At 38.0% G+C, this 19,183-nt stretch overlaps 1 protein-coding gene across 1 annotated transcript in view; it reads left to right on the top strand.

Moving 5' to 3' along the window:
• Col4a5 (collagen type IV alpha 5 chain) overlaps positions 1 to 18,328 on the top strand; it is a 193,793-nt gene extending 175,465 nt beyond the window's left edge. The window contains exons 42-51 of the mRNA XM_057759380.1: positions 1,283 to 1,416; positions 2,217 to 2,289; positions 2,604 to 2,675; positions 6,118 to 6,246; positions 6,758 to 6,856; positions 10,198 to 10,410; positions 11,714 to 11,891; positions 14,227 to 14,341; positions 14,752 to 14,924; positions 17,166 to 18,328. Of these exons, the coding sequence (XP_057615363.1) occupies positions 1,283 to 1,416; positions 2,217 to 2,289; positions 2,604 to 2,675; positions 6,118 to 6,246; positions 6,758 to 6,856; positions 10,198 to 10,410; positions 11,714 to 11,891; positions 14,227 to 14,341; positions 14,752 to 14,924; positions 17,166 to 17,247 (1,268 nt within the window). The 3' untranslated portion in view covers positions 17,248 to 18,328. The remainder of the gene's footprint in view (positions 1 to 1,282; positions 1,417 to 2,216; positions 2,290 to 2,603; positions 2,676 to 6,117; positions 6,247 to 6,757; positions 6,857 to 10,197; positions 10,411 to 11,713; positions 11,892 to 14,226; positions 14,342 to 14,751; positions 14,925 to 17,165) is intronic.
• The last annotated feature ends 855 nt before the right edge of the window (positions 18,329 to 19,183 follow it).

Below are 19,183 nucleotides of genomic sequence, written 5' to 3'. Positions count from 1 at the left end.
TACCCTTTCCTTTGCAGTAGTGAAAATTAGAAAAGGTGATCAAAATTTGAGTTTAATCTCATGTCAAAATTAGACCCTTTGTCCATGGGTAAACTCCAGCCCACTGTTTTAAATTCCTACATGTATAGGTAGGTTATGATTCCTTTTAAAAACTATAACTGAATAATTTTTGTTAAAATCAATTTTAAAAATTGAGACAACCACAGCAGAGAAGATAAGCATGCTCACTTTGTTGGAGCTTTGTAATTATTTTCTTAAGGAAAGACTAAATATTCTCAGTCTCAGCTACTAAACTCTACCTTCCTACAAAAGGCTTATGCAGTGATCCAAATACCTGGTTGCCAAACAGAACTGATATTCTTATTTAGAATGGTACATTAAGAATGTAGTGCAATTTTTTTAAAGATTAGAAAAAACATGAAAATATTTTGAAATAAATCTTATACATACTATACTGAAACAATAAATATCTAACATTTAAAACACATTCCATGTGTCAAATGTGTCACTACAATGAACTTAAAGTTAGTGTGATTAAGTGTCAATTGCTTAAGAAGTCATTTTTCAGGAGCTAGATGCTTACCTAGCATACATAAAGCCACATTCTTGATCCACCACACTACAAAATTTTCATAGTAATAAAAGTTGAATGAATATAGCTTCTTATGAATAAAGGAACTGAGCTTTTTGTTATACTGGAAATCAAACTCAAGACCTTGTCCAATGCTACATCCTCATCCCTAAGTAATTTAATTTTCATTGCACAAGAGAATTGGCATGAATTCCTGATCGCTCTCCAGCAGTCATTCTGTAAGTGCTGGTCCTGAGGCCAGCAGCTTCCCCTGCTGCAGGGCATCTGTGAGGACTACAGAAGCAAATACTATCACATCCAGAGTTGCTTTAGATCTGAGTTGGTAAAGTATTTGCTAGTATGCACGAAACCTTCCATTCAATCCCCAGGATGCCACACAGTAGACTTGGTGGTGCATCCCTGTAATCCCAGAGTTTGGGAAGTGGAGGCAGACAGATGAGCAGTTCAAGGTCATTCTTGGCTGCATAGTGAGTTTAAGGACAATCTGAGATACCTGAGATGCTGATCCAGAAAAGTATGTAAACTTGAAATGTCCCCAAAACAGCATTAATAATAAAAAGAACCCACGTTTACACTATGAAATTACTCAGTCTGCATCTCTGTATTTTACCCCGCAAACACAAAGATAACTGATATTTTAAAAGTCTGACATACTGTACTCAAATGTGGCCATTTGTTGTGCATTATCAGGTCTACCAGGTTCAGAAGGTCCCCGTGGTCCCCCTGGAAATGGAGCTATTAAAGGAGAGAGGGGAAACCCAGGCCCACCTGGGCAACCTGGCTTACCTGGTTTGAAAGGAAATCAAGGACCACCAGGACTCCCGGTAGGAAATGGGCCTAGATAGTTGATGAAAGAAGAGTGTGTGAGAGAGCTTTCAAAATGGGAATTCTGAGCTGCAGAATTTTATTAATTCTCACTATGGGGCTCACTGATGAAGTAAAAATAAAGGAGAAGACAAGGCCCCTAGTCTTCCCACTAAAGTGTCTTTGCTGTTTTTTAGAAAGGGGGTTTTGGTGAAAGCAAACCTGTGAAAAGGAAATTTACATGTACACATCAGTGCATTGCATTTGGATGAATACACCCATAGGAAAGTAATCATGGTACATGGGCATAGTTTAGATGTTGAAATCACCAGAGTCAGGGCCAGGTTTGAGTTCCACTACATGGTTTGCTTTGCGTCTATGAAGAGAAGAGACACCCCAGCTCTCTCTCTTCTCCTATAAAGAGAATAACATGTTCAGTTACTCCTGTGCTTTCTCTCTTGTTTGAATAACCCAGAGAGTCAGAAACTTTTACTTATTTCATTCAAACAGATTCCTGGTAGACAGCCTATTCTTTCTGGTCTGTCTTCTAACTGTGAAACCCTCCTTACAGTAGAAATCATTATCTTTAACATGTTTCCAGTATCTTATTTTTTCCATACCACCGTTCTTCTTCTAGCTACCTAGATTTAAATATTTAAAAGCCACAAAGTAGTAAGAGGCAGAGTTAGAATCTGAATCCTTCAAGTGTAACTGGAAATACAATTCTCTAAGACACTGTGCGACATTTGAATCTTCATTCCTCTTCTCTATCCCTTCCTTGTTATTATTTTTCTAACACCAATGATTGTTACTTATTTAGGGTAATCCTGGCCGGCCAGGTCTCAATGGAATGAAAGGAGATCCTGGTCTCCCTGGTGTTCCAGGATTCCCAGGTATTTGAAAGGATATTTTAAGGTTTGCCTTTATATTTCTAAAGTATTTTTACTTATTCTTGGGACTTTTTATATATTCAGTACATTGTTATCATCTCCACCCCCACTGCCTTCCTCCAGCTCACCCAAGTTCACGTACTCTTCTATTGTTACTACTATTATTATTATTATCATTCTTAAAAACATACTAAGTTCAACTAGTGCTGACTATATTAAGCTCCTTTGGTAAAATCAATTTTTTTTCTCATTTTCCTGTGTAAAGGCTGTCTTGTTGCTTTTTCCATATGATTTTATTTTATGTATTATATTTCAAGGAATGAAAGGACCCATTGGAATACCAGGCTCAACTGGCCCCGATGGGGAACCAGGCCTTACCGGGCCCCCAGGTAAGGATTTTTCTTCTCCTAAGGTTGTTTATGCATGTTACTTAGAAACGTGAAAGACTTTTGAAAGTCACATTCTGTCTTTCCAAACTATCAACATAATTTCCTAATTTCTTAAACTCTTTAGTTATGTTATATTGATAACCAGCCTATTAAATTTAAGATAGATTCAATATCAGCAAGAAAGTCTTAAGATTTTATTTATGCTAATATTACCATATTCAATTGACCAGATTATAAGAACAAGTTGCTTCTGTATATTTGTATATTTTTAAATTAAAAGTTTTATGCTAATAGAGTTAAAGAGATTTTTCATAAACCATAAAAGAGGATAGCTGTTGATTGTTTCAGTAACTGTCTTAAACAACAAAGAACTGTATATAATGCAGAATCAGATGGGGCTTGTCAGGGAGTGGGGCTGTCATCCCTGACAGAGAGGCATGAAAGTTCTATTTTTTTTCACCAACGCTAAGAAATATATTTAGTTTTTAAACATCACTTAGAAATATTATATTAGTTTTTGTGAGAGTTTGGACATGTTTTGATCACAATTACTTACTTTCCCCCAACTCATCCTAGACCTAGCCTCTTCTCTACACATTCAACATTAAAAAACAATAAACCACAATGATAATATTTAAAAGACCAATTTGTGCTGCTGAGATATTCTTGGATATATGGCCTTCCACTGGAACGTAGCCAACTTATCTAGTACTACACTCTTTGAGAAAACATATTTGCTCTTTATCAGTAGCTAACAATGGCCAGTAGTTCCGTAGTGATGGTGGGAACTTGTGCCCAATTCCCCTCTCCATGCTGGGACTTGGGCTCACAAAGTCTCGTGCATGCCATCCTAACTACTGTGAGTTCATATGTGTAACTTCTCTGTTGTGTTGCCTTGTAATCATCTACCACCACTAGCTTTTACACTCTTTCTGGACCTCCTCCTGCACAACCTTGAAAGCACTTCCTGAGTTTTGGAAGTGCAGATGCATTTTGAGTATGTGTGTGTGTGTGTTTATGACTGAGCGTTCTTCGATTTCTTATTCTATGTACCTTCATCAGTTTTGGGTCTCTGTATCACTGTGTTGATTAACATCTGCTGCAAATAGAACTTCCTCTGATGAAGGTTGAGAAATGCATTCATTTATGGGTATAATTGTAAATCATTAGTAGTCAGTTTAATACTATGCCTATTTAGCAGAGTAATAGTATATTCTCGCTTGAAGCCTATGACCTGTCTAACCATAGATTCTTGACCTAATAATGGTGCCAGGTATAGGATTCACCTTGTGAGCAGCACTTGAACTCAGTGAGAAAGTGGTTGATTACCCCTATGATGTTTTTTGTCACTCTTGCACCAGTACACATGTTTTGCTAGGCCAGTCATTATTGTAGATAATAAGGTTCATAGCTGGGTACGATTTATGATTACTTTTCTCCTCTGCTAGTGTGCCTAGCCCCATCCAACAGTAGGAAAGCTAGCCAGTAGAGATGAAGCTTCCAGGTCAGTACTAAGCTTGATTTCTGCAAATTCTTTGACTCAAGTCTCTGGTGTCTTCAGCAATGGGGGTCTTACCATCAAATTCCGAGGAACCAAGAGGCAGTAATGTCTGGAGTAGTCTATGGGACTTCACTGCCCAACAATTTCAAAAGAAGTAACTTAGTCCTGGCAGTGGGCTTTGCATTTGTTAGCCTATAGTATCTTCAGGGATATCATTACTACCTACTACTCTGCAATAGGAGGTTTCCATGTGATATTCTCAAAAGTTCTTAATGTTATTTATCCATCCCCATTGTCCCTCCTCTACCTTGCACTCCCTTTCCCCACCCCATTTTAACACTTGCCGTTCCTTTATTCCCATTGAACCTTTAATAAGTGTTTTCTGTCTTTCCTCCTCAGAAATCCCCTCTCCATGCTCCCTTACTATTTTCTCGACCTCTATGAGTACTCCAAATGAAACACACTTATCTGATGACTCAAAGCCAACATCCACAAACTAGAGAAAACAAGTGATGTTTGCCTTGTTGTTTATGGATTACCTACTTAGAATTATTGTTTCCAGCCTCATGCATTTACCTACAAATTTCATGTTATAATTTTTCTTAATATTTGAAAAATGTTTCATTGTGTAAATGCATCACATTTTCATTATTATTTCATCAGCTGTTTAATATCTAGGCTGTTTTCATTTCCTGGTTATTGTGAAGAGAGCAGCAATAAACACTGATGAGCAAATATCTCCTTTGCTTATATACTCAAAAGTGATAAAGCTGGATTGTATGTAGATCTATTTCCAGCTTTCTGAAGAACTTTCACACTGATTTCCATAGTGGCTACACAAGGATGTACTCCTACTATCAGGGAACAAGTGTTCCTCTTTTCCTCCATCTATGCCACCATTTGTCATTTTGTTTTGTTATTTGGTTGTTTGTTTGTGTGTGCTGTATGTGTATGTATGTGTTTTGTTTGTATTCTAGACATTATGACTGGGCAAGATGACATCCCAAAGTAATGTTAATTTGCATTTCCCTGATGGCTGAAGCATTTTTAAATGATTCTTGGCCACTTGTATCCTGTTCTTAGTACACACATGGTTAGGATTGCAAAATTCTGTTGTTGGATTTTTTTCCTTTAATGAGTATAAAGTTTTACTCCTTATCTCTTCTGATTAGTTTTGGTTTTAAGTCTATTTCATCAGATATTAGAATAGCTACCTTATATTTAATTTTTAAATTCATTTTATTATATCTTTTTCCATCCCTAAGATGGTATCTATCGTTGGTCATTATGTATGTTTCTTGAAGGCAACAAAACAAGAGAGATCTTTTTTTCTGATGCAATCTGTTAATCTGTGTCACTTTATTAGAGAGTTAAGAACAGTTGGATGAAGTTGGCAAAGACAGATAGAGTTGTCAGCTGGAACTAGGCTTTCTGCCTAGAGATGAGGGGAACAAAGGTTCTCAGTATGGTAAGATGGAGTTACTGTGTGGCTCTGAAGATTTCCTCCTGGTGAGGACTCCTGGAATGTATCAGAGGACTGACATGGCTAGTTTTGATTTTCTTGATGAAGTAATTGCAGTTTCCCCAAATAAACTTCTGTTTGAGCTGGCAGTAGTTACAGCAGTTAAATACTTTTCTCTTGTTTGTTTGTCATAAAAATATATCTGGTGAGGGCTGGAGAGATGGCTCAGAGGTTAAGAACACTGCCTAATCTTCCAAAGACCCTGAGTTCAATTCCCAGCACCCACATGTTGGCTCACAACGGTCTATAATGAGATCTGTACCCTCTTCTGGCCTGCAGTCATACATACAGGCAGAACACTGTATACACAATAAACAAATAGTTTAAAAAATATATCTGCTGACCATAAACCAATTTGGCATCTGTTTCTTCTGACATTTCTCTTCACCATCTTCACATTTGTATGCTTTGCTTCTCAGGTCCTCCTGGGTTACCTGGTCCTTCAGGACAGAGCATTATAATCAAAGGAGATGCTGGTCCTCCAGGGGTTCCTGGCCAACCTGGATTAAAAGGTCCACCAGGATTTCCAGGCCCTCCAGGCTTACCAGGTACCTTTGTGGATCATTGTTTCAGACCTATCTGAGAACATTCCCTTAATTTGATCCTTACATGTCAAGAGTTTTTCTCTGACAATAATAGTCTCAGCTATGAATAGAATGCCAGTCCACCACAGGTCCCACCTCCACTTTTCTTGTAAATAGTAAAATCTCAAACTGGGCTGTGGTGGCACACACCTTTAATCCTAGTACTCGATAGGCAGAGGCAAGTAGATCTCTGAATTCGAGATCAGCCTGGTCTACAAGAGCTAGTTTCAGAACAGGCTCCAGAGCTACCAAGAAACCCTGTCTCGAAAAACAGAAAGAAAGAAGGAAGGAAAGAAAGGAAGGAAGAAAGGAAGAAAGGGAGGGAAGGAGGGAGGGAGGGACGGAGGGAGGAAGGAAGGAAGGAAGAATCTCGCACAACCACCCTTTATGTCCAACCATATTTCTTTGAACTCCTCTGGGCATGCTAACTGAAATGACTCAACTGTGTTAAAATCCATTTTTTTTTCCCCTGTAGGTCCAATTGGCCCTCCAGGAGATCCAGGGCGCAATGGGCTCCCAGGCTTTGACGGTGCAGGAGGGCGCAAAGGAGACCCAGGTCTGCCTGGACAGCCAGGTAAAATGACTGCTGCTGGTTGTAATGTTTATGTTTTCAAGGGCTCTGGATGTGAGCCTGTATTTGTAGCTGTGGTGACTTCTTTTTTTGTTGTTTTTTGTTTGTTTGTTTTTTACTAATTTTTAAATTTAAATTTATTTATTTATTAAAGATTTCTGCCTCCTCCCTGCCACCGCCTCCCATTTCCCTCCCCCTCCCCCAATCAAGTCCCCCTCCCTTGTCAGCCCTAAGAGCAATCAGGGTTCCCTGCCCTGTGGGAAGTCCAAGGACCACCCACCTCCATCCAAGTCTAGTAAGGTGAGTATCCAAACTGCCTAGGCTCCCACCAAGCCAGTACGTGCAGTAGGATCAAAAAACCCATTGCCATTGTTCTTGAGTTCTCAGTAGTCCTCATTGTCCGCTATGTTCAGCGAGTCCGGTTTTATCCCATGCTTTTTCAGACCCAGGCCAGCTGGCCTTGGTGAGTTCCCGATAGAACATCCCCATGGTCTCAGTATGTGGGTGCACCCCTCGTGGTCTTGAGTTCCTTGCTCGTGCTCTCTCTCCTTCTGCTCCTGATTTGGACCTTGAGATTTCAGTCCGATGCTCCAATATGGGTCTCTGTCTCTGTCTCCTTTCATTGCCTGATGAAGGTTAATATTCAGGAGGATGCCTGTATGTTTTTCATTGGGTTCACCTTCTTATTTAGCTTCTCTAGGATCACGAATTATAGGCTCAATTTCCTTTATTTATGGCTAGAAACCAAATATGAGTACATCCCATGTTCCTCACATCCAGAGCTAGGGCAAAATAGGAAGGCACAACCAAGGAGCTATGCTATATCAGACAAACATAAACATGTTACTTGGATTTTGCTTGTATATAAAGCACTAGAAATCCAAAATATTCTTCCAAGTACCCAAAATAATTACTAGTTGAACTATTTTTATTTTATTTTTATTGTAGCAGGTGTTTAAACCCAGGGCTTGAGTGTGCTGGGCAGGTTACTATTAAGACACATCTCCAGCTCTACTCAACTAAGTTTCAGAGTGTTTATTTAAATCCCACAACTCCCTTATAACAACTTTTAAATCTTTCTTCATTTTCTAATATTACAGAAGATAATTTCCCATAAAATGCAATAAATATAGGTTAAAAATCTTAAATGATAACCATAGAACTTTGAAGATCATGGTGAAATCTCATGCTGCGAAGATATATTAATATCCAGATTGTGTAAGTCAGTGATTAGTAGGTTCTCTTTACAATATTAATTTGGAGCAGGACAGTGGTGGCCTACACCTTTAATCCTAGCACTCAGGAGGCAGAGGGATCTCTGAATTTGAGGGCAGCCAGATCTAAAAAGCGAGTTCCAGGACAGCCAGAGCTGCACATAGAAACCCTGTCTTGAAATAAACAAACATAAAAAAATATTGACCTTTATATCTACTAAGTTTATTTCATCTTGTTTTGTATTTTGCTTCAATATATCACTATGCAATAATGATTGGCTCAGGCTTCATAATGTAGCCTGGGCTGGCCTAAAATTCATAACAATCTTCTTCCTTCAGCCTCCTGAGTGATGAGACTCAGCTTCCTAAATTCCTATCTGATGTCAACCTAGTTCCAAAAAGTATTTGATTATGCTTGTAAAAGAAAATATACTAATATGATTGCTAAAATAAAAAAAATAGAAGCTGAGTGGTCTTGGCACACACCTTTAATCCCAACACTAGGGATGCAAAGAAGGAAGATCTCTGTGAGTTTGAGGCTAGCCTGGTCTACAGAGTGAGAGCTCCAGTCAGAGCTACACAGAGAAACCCTGTCTCTAAAACAAAACAAAACAAAGCAACAATAACAAAAAATTAGGAAGATTATAACTGAATAGATTGTTAACATGTTAATAACCGTAGGCTTTGTGTGTATGTGTGTGTGTGTATATATATAACAAGATAATATAAACATAAAAAATGTGTGTTAGAAAAATGTATCATTGGTGACAATACAAAGTAGTGATTCATGTGGGCCTTCCTAGAGCCAACACTGTCAATTTAGTAACTTTGTTTTTCCAGAGAATGAACAAATTAGTGATGTATTTTATCACGGGTATGAAGTGTCCTAAAAGCAAAGCTCAGCACAAACTGTGGTTAAAGACTATCCTGAGTGAGGTTAGCCAGACCCAAAAAGAGGAACATGGGATGTACTCACTCATATTTGGTTTCTAGCCATGAATAGGGGACGTTGAGCCTATTATGCGTGATCCTAGAGAAGCTAATTAAGAAGGTGAACCCAAAGAAAAACATTTAGGCGATGAAAGGAGACAGAGACAAAGACCCACATTGGAGCACCGGACTGAAATCTCAAGGTCCAAATCAAGAGCAGGAGACAGAGCACGAGCAAGGAACTCAGGACCGCGAGGGGTGCACCCACACACTGAGACAATGGGGATGTTCTATCAGGAACTCACCAAGGCCAGCTGGCCTGGGTCTGAAAAAGCATTGGATAAAACCGGACTTGCTGAACATAATGGACAATGAGGACTACTGAGAACTCAAGAACAATGGCAATGGGTTTTTTATCCTACTGCACGTACTGGCTTTGTGGGAGCCTAGGCAGTTTGGATGCTCACCTTACTAGACCTGGATAGAGGAGGGTGGTCCTTGGACTTCCCACAGGGCAGGGAACCCGGATTACTCTTAGGGATGATCAGGGAGGCGGACTTGATTGGGGGAGGGGGGAGGGAAATGGGAGGTGGTGGCGGGGAGAAGGCAGAAATCTTTAATAAATAAATAAATAAATAAATAAATAAATAAAAGAATTTTTAAATAAGCTCATTCAAGGGAGATCTAGTAGTGTATTAAAATGGTGCATTTTGGAGGCTTCTTAAGAGTGTGTTCCTATGTTGTAAGCAAGTATCCTTCAGAACAGTTCTCCAGAGTAGTGAAAGGAAAAGATGTCAGCACTGAAGCTGGAAGAACTGCAGAAACCATACCTTTCTTTTCCTGTTGATGAACAAAACAGCTGGCTGAAATTTGGTTGTAAGAGTCAAATTCCTTTAGTATAGCAAGAGAATAAATAACATACTGGCTTTTAATAGGCCTCACTTCGTCCCACCGAAAACTCTATTCTTCTAGGATTTTAGGTCTCAATGTCTTTAGCCAATACCAGGAGGAAATAAATACAATCACTTTGAGGGCAAAGGAAATAATCTCATTTGTTTCTCTGACCATTATATGTGACAATACTTTTATAGACACCCTATGAATATTGAATAAATTAACTATTCAAATTAAGTCATTATACTTTGTTAATAGCCACAATAGTGGTTTAAAGCTTACTTAATCTTGATTTCATAAAATTAGGTATGCGTGGATTGGATGGTCCCCCAGGACCAGATGGATTGCAAGGACCTCCAGGTCCCCCTGGAACCACCTCAGTTGCCCATGGATTCCTCATCACACGCCACAGCCAGACAACAGATGCCCCACAATGCCCACAGGGAACAGTGCATATCTATGATGGCTTTTCTCTCCTGTATGTACAAGGAAATAAAAGAGCCCACGGTCAAGACTTGGGTAAGATAGTTGGCATCAAATTTCTCTCTATGCATTTTGTGTTTATTTTAAAAATCCTCTTAGGACATAGAGTGATCTTAGACAAAGTACATACCTCTTTTCTTTGGGTTCTTCAAATTGAAGATAATGTCAAGGCCAACTAACTACAGTCACTATAGATTTTAAATGAATAGTTTTAAGTTCAATTAAAAATATTAAAGTCATTGTAGCTAGTACAAGGTACCATTTTTGGCTTAAAACAAGATGACTTCAAAGGGACCATGTTTCCTTTTATTTAGCTTAGTAAGGGAATATTTGTTCTGGGCTCTCTACAGTAGAGCAGCTGTTTGATTACACAGCCAGGTCTACAGAGTGAGTTCTACAACAGCCAGGGCTACACAGAGAAACCCTGTTTCAAAAACCAAAAAGTGGGGAGGGAATAAAGGATTTATTTTCTCTCATAGTGTCATATTATTCCGTGGTCAGCTAGTGCCACTGTCTCCTGACCTTAATGATGCAAAACATCATGGTGGAAGGGCATTGAAGAGCAGATATACTCGTTTCATGGTGACTAGGAAGTAGAGAAATGGAAGTCTGTGCTAATGGGCTTTCTTCTTTCTCTCTTTTTCCTCTTCTTTATGCCAAGCCTATTGGATGGTATCATCCATATTCAAGATGGGCTCTCCTTTATCAGGAAACAAACACACCTAGAGGTGTGCTTTGCTAACTGTGTAGGTGTGAGGGATGTCTCAGTGCACTGAAGTTGAGAATCTAGATTAAACATCAATTTAACCTTGACTTTCCTTTTCTTTGTTCTTCTTGCAATCTTTCCTTCTTCTTTCGTGTTTGTTTAACTTTCGGTTTATCTCTAAACCTGTCTGTAATTGGTCAGCATTATTATTAATATTATTAATACACTTGAAGAAATTCCTAGCCCACACAAGATGCATACTGAACACATCTTAGAAAAAAGGGCAGCATGGATATTGACAGATTCTGCAAAGATTTGGTATGTCTCTTTTATGTGTACTCAAAAAATGTATAGAAGTTCTTCAGTAGACACCATTGTTTGCAGGATCCATAACCAATTTAAAAACAACACTGGGAATATATAATTATCTATAACAATGAAATCTGCATTCATTGTAAAATACATCTTGATTTTATAAATGACAAAATGAGTGAAAGCTTGGATTTCAAAAACCTGTGTTTTTTAATCTAAGAAATGTGCACAATTTCTTTATAAAACATTGTTTTTATGATTTCAGGAGAAAGTAAACATCATAATGTATTCCTTCATCTTTTTCTTTTCAATTCTTCCTAGGAACCGCTGGCAGCTGCCTTCGTCGATTTAGTACCATGCCTTTCATGTTCTGCAACATTAACAATGTTTGTAACTTTGCTTCAAGAAATGACTATTCTTACTGGCTTTCCACCCCAGAGCCCATGCCAATGAGCATGGAACCCCTGAAGGGTCAGAGCATCCAGCCATTCATTAGTCGGTGAGACAGTGATTTAGCTTTTAGTTTTACCAATCTCAGCTTAGTTTAACTTGTAAGAAATCAGTCTAAAATGGATAATCAGTGCTATTCAACCCAAGTTATATACACAAGAGTGATTTTTAATATCAACTCCATATTTGGTTTGAACTGTGTTTGTTGGAGATCAACTTTTGATCAGGTCCTATGACAAGCATTTTAATATAAAGAGAACTCAGTCTAGTCACTAGGTAATATACTTGTATATATTTGTGCTAATTTGTACTAATGTGGTATGTATCCAGCTTAGGCTAAGTGCTACACAAGATCAAATAAAACATTTGGCAAAAGTATGGAGGAAAGGATGTTTAATTCTAACTGGAGACACCTGAGGATCTCAAAGAAATATATTTTGTACTGCTCTGTCTTTGATAGATTGGAAAACAACTAGCTAAACATGTAATTTTTTTTTTAAATCAAAGAATCTTTATTCAAGCTTAAGCTTGGACCCTCTGTTTGTCTGATGCAGTGGTTGAGAGCAGAGTGCACAGCACAGTTGGGATAGGGTTTTTTGTTTGTTTGTTTATCATAGTAGAGGTTGGGGTGAGGGCATTTCCAAGGTTCAGAACCCTGATTGGCTGACATTTGTCTAGGGGTCTTGGCAAAAGAGGAATAGATGAGTCCTGGGCTCAGGGAGATCTGGTGATCTTATCTAATCCTGTCTATGGTTGGGTTGTCAGGTACTTGCCTTTAGATGCTGGCCCTCCCTGGGTGGTGTCAGCTTATGGCTTTTCCTGGAACCTGGTGCAGCCTGCCATAGCAGCTGTGTGGTCTGGGCCCCATGTGTGGCCAAGCTGTAGACATGGCTCAGAGGTTAAGAGCTACACATATAATTATAAGGAAAGTTGTAGTAAGGAAAAAAATGAGAATGGAAAATAGACAAAGGTCTTGAGAATGTAAAGTTTCCATAGGGAGAAAGATTAGAAAATTATCTTGAGCACAGATAGTAGAATGCTTTAACTGCCGAATTATAGCTTGGAATTTATTTGGTATATTATAATGAGCAGCACTATCACCCCTCAAACAATTATTTGAGATAAAGTTTACAGAAGATTAATGCACTATCAATGTATTTGAAGTGCGTAGGGATAGTCTTTGGCTAGAGTTCTGTTACAATGAATATTATTGCTGTGGTCCTGATGTGACTGGATTATATCTCACAGTGGAAAATATACACCACATTATTAGGATAAACAGAAATCGGGAGTTGAAGTAATAGATGAGATTTGGCATTCCCTTAAAGTAACTGTTAGAGGCTGGTCCCATTAGCAGAGATTTCCTGTTTTGTTTTTGTTTTTTGTTTTGTTTTGTTTTTCACTTTGGAGCAGTAACTTAAAGCGATCTCTTGAGAATACTGGATAGTGCTACTGATATTGTGATCATGATACAGGGTTCTAGTAACCTGAAGGGATGGCTAACTACTAAGTCTAATTTCTTTGACACTGAATACAATGATGTTACCTATTTTGTCTTTATTAGCAGTTTCATGATTCCCTTGGTTATATATTTACCTAAATCCATGTGTGTTGTGGGGTGGAGGAGCATAGCAATGCATGGAAGTGTTTAGGGGAGAATTTTTTTTTCAGTCTCAACTTTATGGACTAAAAGTTTCCATAATATATTATGTATTATGCAGATAAATTTTGCTAAATTAACCTCCATCATATTTTAAGATGTTCCTTCATGCTCTTTTTTAAAATTTTGATATATGCAGCAATATTTATTCTGTGGCTCTTTTTACTCACGTTATAGTTTTCAACCACAACTCATGTGCTGCCTGGACACCTCCCCAGCCTTTCTGGGTCAGTTGTCTTTACACAAATGTGGCCAAAAGACTAATAAATGTCCTTTGGAGGAAGAATACTGGGTGGAGATTAAGAAAATATCTGCTTCTTGTCTTCCAGCTTAACAGACATTGCTCTTACCACAGTCATACATTACTAAGTGTCTACCTCCAGTTGGGCACTTTGACTACAAGTATGTAGAGCTCAGTAAGCCAAGCTCCTACGGCAATTACAGCACTGGCTACAGCAAGTCTGATGCAAATTTATGTCACAATGGAAAATGAAAATGCAGTAGCTGTAATACTACAATGTCTCAAAAAAAAAGCCTTGCAGTTTCTGCTTATAAATGTATTATGCATGTGGGAAGAGAGTTCTTATGCAAAAATGATCTTCAAAATGCATTTTTCTCCTCTTCTGATCATTGAGGACATGGTCAAGGGCCTCAGAAGGCATGTGAAGAATGATTGTTGTTTCCTTCATACTCACTCATGTTCTCTCTCCCTTTCCTTTACCAGATGTGCAGTGTGTGAGGCACCGGCTGTGGTGATCGCAGTTCACAGCCAGACTATTCAAATTCCACATTGTCCTCAGGGGTGGGACTCTCTGTGGATTGGTTATTCCTTCATGATGGTATGGAACACCCATCCTTCCTTTTCTCGTCACAGTTGACCCTCCATCATATGTCCATTTCTCCCAACTTGAAGACAGCTCAGTTATCTGTGTAGTAATAAGTTTGAATACCAAATAGCTTCTGTCCAAGCACTGTGTTCTCCCTCTCACATTTTCTATAATACATCTTTATGTATTAAAGAATTATACATATAAGTATATATATATATAATATTATGGTATAATATGTGGATTATATATTTATGCCCATTGCTTTTGTTGATTGCTCTTGATGTGGAGACTGTTCTCTTACCTTTAGTCCTAGTTTTCTTTATTGTGTTCTAACTTGTGACCATGTTAGGTATTTATATTGAATAATCACTAAAGCATTATAGTACATATGTGTTATAGAACATGTTCTTTTGTTTTAGCATACAAGTGCAGGAGCAGAAGGCTCAGGCCAAGCCTTAGCCTCTCCTGGTTCCTGTTTGGAGGAATTTCGTTCGGCTCCTTTCATCGAATGTCATGGGCGGGGCACATGCAACTACTATGCCAATTCCTATAGCTTTTGGCTGGCCACTGTTGATATGTCAGACATGTTCAGGTAAGTCGCTTATGGCTTTAGTTCAGGCCTACAACCTTCTTCATAGATACTAGTAAAGAGAGATTTTATTAATGGGTGGTATATCTCCTGTGAATTTGAGGAATTTGTTGGACTGAGTTATTTAGTATTAGCTTGTACTCCATATCTACCTAACTTGTCATATAGAAACTAATGTTACTAATGGCAGGGCAGTATGGTTATAGGTAGCTTAGCATTAACCTTTCAATAACAAAATATCAGGACTTGGTCTACTAAAATGGGATCATTTCAAAAACCGAAACTAGTCTAGCCCAATTTCACAATTCTTTTCTAAGAATGTTTTCAGGGACTTCATCCCAAGTCTTTGATGGAATAAAATAGCACATAATGCTTATATTTCTGACTACCTCAATTTATTTATTTATTTATTTATTTATTTATTTATTTATTTAATTATTAAAGATTTCTGCCTCTTCCCCGCCACCACCTCCCATTCCCCCCCCCAATCAAGTCTTCCTCCCTCCTCAGCCCAAAGAGCAATCAGGTTTCCCTGCCCTGTGGGAGGTCCAAGGACCACCCACATCCATCCAGGTCTATTAAGGTGAGCATCCAAACTACCTAGGCTCCCACAAAGCCATTATGTGCAATAGGATCAAAAACCCATTGCCATTGTTCTTCAGTTCTCAGTAGTCCTCATTGTCCTCTATGTTCAGCGAGTCCGGTTTTGAAGTTTGTCTTTATTTTTATGTACTGCCTTTTTCTTGATATTTTTCACATAATCTTCATCTTGTATTGCACATCAATTGCCTAAACTTTTCTCATTTTATGAATATTAGGAAAGGTATCACAAAAAACAGCAGCTGAGAAACAAATATATGAAGATAACAGTAGTGGGGAAAGCAGTCACAGAAATACATGTGAAGATATAGAAAATGAGGTATAGATAGATATACAGCAGAGTTTTATTCTGCCATGCAAAATTACATTATGTATGAAGCCAAAATCCATGATATTCAAAATAAACTAAACTTAGACAAATATCCATATTTTCTCTCTCATTGCTGAATCTAAGATTTTACACATATACACACATACACATGCACACACAAATGAAATTAAGTAGAAACAAGTTTGTCTAGGGAAAGAAAAAAGACTATGGAATATAGGGAGAAAGGTAAAGGTATAGGTGTGAACATATATGATAAACATGAAAACTGCTTGGCCTCTGATAGGGTGGAAAATTAGGTAGGCGGAGTAGACAGAACAGAATGTTGGGAGAAAGAAGCCGAGTCAGGCAGTCGCCATGATTCTCCCACCGGACACAGACGCAGGTTAAGATCTTTCCTGGTAAGCCAGCTCATGGTGCTACACAGAATATTAGAAATGGGTTAGATCAATATGTAAGAGCTAGCCAATAAGAGGCTGGAACTAATGGGCCAAGCAGTGTTTTATTTACTTTTTTTATAGTGAATAAGGAAATTTGGTTTATTTTTCAACGTTTAATCAAAAGTTTGGAAACAAATAACAGCTGAGACCTTCCTGGTTGTGCTTTCAGAATCCAAGATGGCCGCTCCCAGGCAGTAAGGGAGACCCACCTAGGATGGCCTTAGCAAGCTGCTGTAAATACTTGACTTCAAAAGAAACACAGATGACATTTACTGGACATCAGAAATGCAGTGTTTTAAAAGAATACAGTTTCCGTGTAATTATTTTGGGTAAAGCTAGCCTGGTGGTGGGAAGCAGCCCGCCCACTGCTCCTCACACTATACATAACAATCAATGTATTAGTAAACTATTAAGGTCCAACAATATAACTCAGCATGTTAAGAAACTTGCCACCTAGCCTGATGGCTTAAGTTATGTTCCTAGGACTCACACAGTAGAAGGAGGGGACGAGCTTCACAACTTGTCCTGACATTTACATTCATGCTGTAGAAGGTATACTTGTATACACACACACACACACAGAGAGAGAGAGAGAGAGAGAGAGAGAGAGAGAGAGAGAGAGAGAGAGAGGGAGTGAGAGAGAGAGAGAAAGAGAGGGAGAGAGAGAGAGAGAGTAGATAGCTAGACAGAGATAAATAGATAGATTGTTTTAAAGTAAAATAAATCATTAAGCATTAAGTCTCTGGGAAAGCTGCTTACCAAAAAGAGAATATCTATATGTGAATGCATGCCTATAATAGAATGTAAATAGCAGAAGTGTATAGAACTGAAATCAACAAAGCAAAGCTGATTGTCTCATTTTTTTTTATTTCCTAGTAAACCTCAGTCAGAGACACTGAAAGCAGGAGACTTGAGGACACGGATTAGCCGATGTCAAGTATGCATGAAGAGGACATAACATTTTGAAGAATTCCTTTTGTTTTTAATGTGATTATATAATTATTATATGTGATTCCCAGGATGCAATGTCTCAGTTACTCTCCCCCAAACTTCATTACTGCTACCACCAATGGTGCTAATACACTCTAGGACAAAGCATGCTGACAAGTCACCACGGAGATGCAGATGTACCTCAGCAATGTGCCAGAGCAAGGCCTTACTTCTTACGAGAGAAATGGGAAAGGGACTATACTTTTGGGGTCCAGGATATCATTTTTCAAGGAGTATGAGATGAAGAAGTTTATATATTTTTGCCCTGTTTCTAAAATGGCACATTAAAAATTCAATGAAGGGAAGAATCATACCGAGTAAAATGAAAGACTGCTGTTTGGGGAACAATTCTTTTTTCATGGTGCTACTAATCCTACTGTACCCCAGGTTTTTAATAGAAAGGTGTTAATCTTATTTTGCTCTGTAAGTAAAGAATGTGTATATTCTGTAAACAGCCTCAGCTCAAAACGTCGAGTCATTTAGATGTGATCTGGTATAAACCCTTCTTTACTGAAAATGTATGAAAGCCTACACTGTAGACAGCAAGGTTTTACATGGGAGAGAATTTATCCTTTCATTGACTTACTACTGAAAGCAAATAAATTGGGACGTTTATTCCTTAAGTTATTAACTGACTTTAAAAAATAGATCATTTAAGTGATTTTGATCAGAATTTTAATGGTTTATGCTGCTTATCAAGTTATCATAGCCAAAGGAGCAATCCTTTTTATACATTTTCCAAGACACTCATGATCAGCTGCCCCGACTGCATATATTTATATCTTGTTTTTGCTTGCTCCCAACAGTTTTTGAGGAAAAAAATTTGTCCAAATAATTAAGGATTCTTATTATCCTGGTGCTTCTCATGTAAGAATTATTCTCCTTTGAGCTCACTTGTGTAAGAAGACAATATTTGGTTAGTCTTCTCTTTTCAACTACAGAAAGCCAATGGACTTTAAAAAGCTTCTTATTTTAAACATTTTATTATGAATAGTCATAGAATACCTTATTTCTTTAACTGTCATCTTTTCACTGAATGTTTTTTAATTCACCAGTATCAACTTAATTAAAGTTATATATTGTAATTATGGCTCATTGTCTCTCTATTTGGCTTAAGTGCTACTTCAAATGTTTCTTCCTCAGGCAATTTGTTCCTGTGTCTTTGACCATTATGATCGCTCGCAGAAAACATATAGCAATGGAAACTTTTCCCATGAATAAATATAAACTACTGGAAGGTGCTTTGGTAATACCAAATTTCTTGACAATGTGGTATTGATAGACAGTAAAGAACAAGTTTCTCTTTACAGAATAATTCATCAATAATGCTTAAAACAGATCAGTAAATTAATATTTCTAATAATTAAGAACGAGCCACATGTAGCTCTCTAAAACAACCCAGGGCCTTTTAAAGATAAAAGGACTTTTAAAGCCTTTATGATAAAGTTTGTATGACAGCTAAAAATGCAGTAACCAAAACAATTTTTAAAGTTTTAGATTCCAATATGAACCTATGGGCAATCTGAAGCTTAGAAAGTATGGTGGCAAATTGTAGACTCTAAGTAATAATAACTATTTTAACATTATTTTTTTCATGTAGACCAATTCATGAAAATACTACTGTGTAATTCTAACTGAACCCCTATGTCCATTCCACAGATCATTTTCAATGTGGCATACATCTGAGTGTTGTTCCTTGAGTTGCAAGAGCAGATGTGGGTTTTTGGGTCCTCGCTCATGTATGTCTGATTGAAATTTCACTTTGAAAAACAGCCTTCAACTTTTAGATTGTTGCATGTGCAGATAATATTGTGTTTCTTAAAGCCTCTACTTCTCTGCAGGCCTGTTGTGTTGTTTGAGGACATGAACTCAACCCAGTAAAGCCCTTTGATGTTGATGATCCT

Source organism: Chionomys nivalis, chromosome X, assembly GCF_950005125.1.
Source record: "Chionomys nivalis chromosome X, mChiNiv1.1, whole genome shotgun sequence".
Taxonomy (NCBI): Eukaryota; Metazoa; Chordata; class Mammalia; order Rodentia; family Cricetidae; genus Chionomys; species Chionomys nivalis.
Note: the sequence above shows the minus strand (reverse complement) of the source record. Positions and strands in the feature narration are given on the sequence as shown.